Source organism: Sapajus apella, unplaced genomic scaffold, assembly GCF_009761245.1.
Source record: "Sapajus apella isolate SASKATOON/1434 unplaced genomic scaffold, GSC_monkey_1.0 scaffold77, whole genome shotgun sequence".
Classification (NCBI taxonomy): Eukaryota; Metazoa; Chordata; class Mammalia; order Primates; family Cebidae; genus Sapajus; species Sapajus apella.
Genome location: NW_022437017.1, coordinates 8,142,302 through 8,144,230, shown reverse-complemented (window position 1 = coordinate 8,144,230; position 1,929 = coordinate 8,142,302). Strand labels below are relative to the sequence as shown.

General features: G+C 65.6%; 1 protein-coding gene across 1 annotated transcript in view; it reads left to right on the top strand.

Moving 5' to 3' along the window:
• LOC116532787 (guanine nucleotide-binding protein subunit alpha-11) overlaps positions 1–1,649 on the top strand; it is a 24,974-nt gene extending 23,325 nt beyond the window's left edge. The window contains exons 7-8 of the mRNA XM_032252317.1: positions 1,191–1,388; positions 1,455–1,649. Of these exons, the coding sequence (XP_032108208.1) occupies positions 1,191–1,381 (191 nt within the window). The 3' untranslated portion in view covers positions 1,382–1,388; positions 1,455–1,649. The remainder of the gene's footprint in view (positions 1–1,190; positions 1,389–1,454) is intronic.
• Positions 1,650–1,929: the final 280 nt, after the last annotated feature.

Sequence of the window (1,929 nt, the reverse complement as noted above, 5' to 3'; positions counted from 1 at the left end):
GGGGGATCTCGGGTGGGAGGGGTCTCGGGCTGGAGGAGTTGTTGTGTGGGGTATTCTGTATGGGGACTTCCCTACAGAAGGCGTCTCACAGGAATGGTTTGTGCACACTGCCAGCACAGCCCTGTGGGGACCTTGGCGGTAGCCCCTGCGTCCTCTTCTATGTCCTGGTGCCCCCCTGGAGCCCTCCTTCCCTCCATGGCCCCTGCCTCATGGGCTGTGTCAGGGCAACTGAGCACTGGGGTCTCCACACACCCAACTCCCTCTGGGCCTGGGGGTGGCGGCCAGGGAGGGTGTGCCCTTGCCCGTGCGGTCAGCGGTGCCTTAGCGCCGTCACCACTCAGAGCCGTTACTGCCGGGCACGGCGAGGCCACAGCCGCTCTGGCGCCTTCGTTTCCATCCGGCTCAGCCCTCCTCCTGTGGGTCTCCGGTGTCATTTTCTGGAGGGGCAGCAGGAGGGAGGGGCCTGGCACACGATGTGACCTCGGCCCTGCTGCCCCTGCTGCCCCCGCTCCGGCCGCACGTGGCCCCTGCCTGGCAGCCTGTCCTGTGGGCTCAGGGAGCCCTGGCAGGGGGAAGCCCAGGCCCTGGATATGGGCCCCTGTCCTGCCAGCCTCAGGGCAGCCTCCTGGACACCCCCAGGGCCTTTCCATCCAGCAGGCAGGAGTTCCCGTGGGGGGCGCCCACGTTGTTCAGGGTGGTGGAGGGGCCCCGGAGGTGGGTGGGAAACAGCGCCCCTGCTGGAGCCTTCGGGACGTCTCCCAGGCCCCTCCTGCAGGTGGCAGTGTGTGGGTGGGTGAGGGCGGCTGTTCCTGCTCTGTGGGCTCTGTGCCCAGCCCTGGGGGCATCCTCTGACCCTGGGCCCTCAGAGGGCAGCCGTGCAGGAGTCTGGAAGGCTGCTCCTGTGGAGCTGAGTGGGTAGAGGCTGGCTAGGGTGAGCAGAGGGCACAGTAGGGGGTGCAGAGCTGCAGGGCGGAGGCCCCGGCCGGGACAGCAGTGCCCTGGGGCTGGCCCCGCAGCTCGCCTGGGGAGGGAGGCAGCTGCTGCCCACCGGGCGCACAGTGGGCTCTGGGCTGGGGTGGAGCCGGGCGAGCCGTGCCTTGCCTAGTCATCCCCTGAGAGTGAGAAAGGGGCCCGTGTGTCCTGTGCCCTGGGCCGGGCTGGGGCACAGCCTCCCCTTCCGCCTCCCCCAGGGCCCCAGCGGGACGCCCAGGCGGCGCGGGAGTTCATCCTGAAGATGTTCGTGGACCTGAACCCCGACAGCGACAAGATCATCTACTCGCACTTCACGTGCGCCACCGATACGGAGAACATCCGCTTCGTGTTCGCGGCCGTGAAGGACACCATCCTACAGCTTAACCTCAAGGAGTACAACCTGGTCTGACAGCGCCCCGGCCGGGAGACACAGGGCGGGGCCGGGCGGGGACGGCCCTCCTTCCCCGGAGCCCGCGCGGCCGGGCGGGGCCTCTGCCCGCGGGAGGAGGTTTTCTTTTTTTCGTACTTTTAACAAATGGTTTTTATTTCACAGTTATCAGGGGATGCACATCTTTCCGTACACTTCGTGCATCTTCTCACCTTTTGTCAGCGGCAAAGGCGGCCTTTTTCTGGCCTTGACTTATGGCTCGCTTTTTTCTAAAAAAAAAAAAAAAAAAGAAAAAAAACCCTACGAAACATAAAACACATGTGCGCCCTGTGCCCCCAGCGACTCTGGGCCTCACTGAGCCCCTGGCAGCCCTCGTGGGGGCCCCGCCCGCGGCCCCCGTCCCCGCCCCGCGGCCCCCGTCCCCGCCCGCGGCTGTCCTTCCCACCCCGCCTGCTTTTTCTTTCTCTTCCCTGCTTCTTCCTCATCGCGAAAGGCGTGGAGACTCGGAGACTGACGTTTTCCCCTTTAAGTTATTGACGCCCAGTGCGCCTCGCCTCTTCACAACTCAA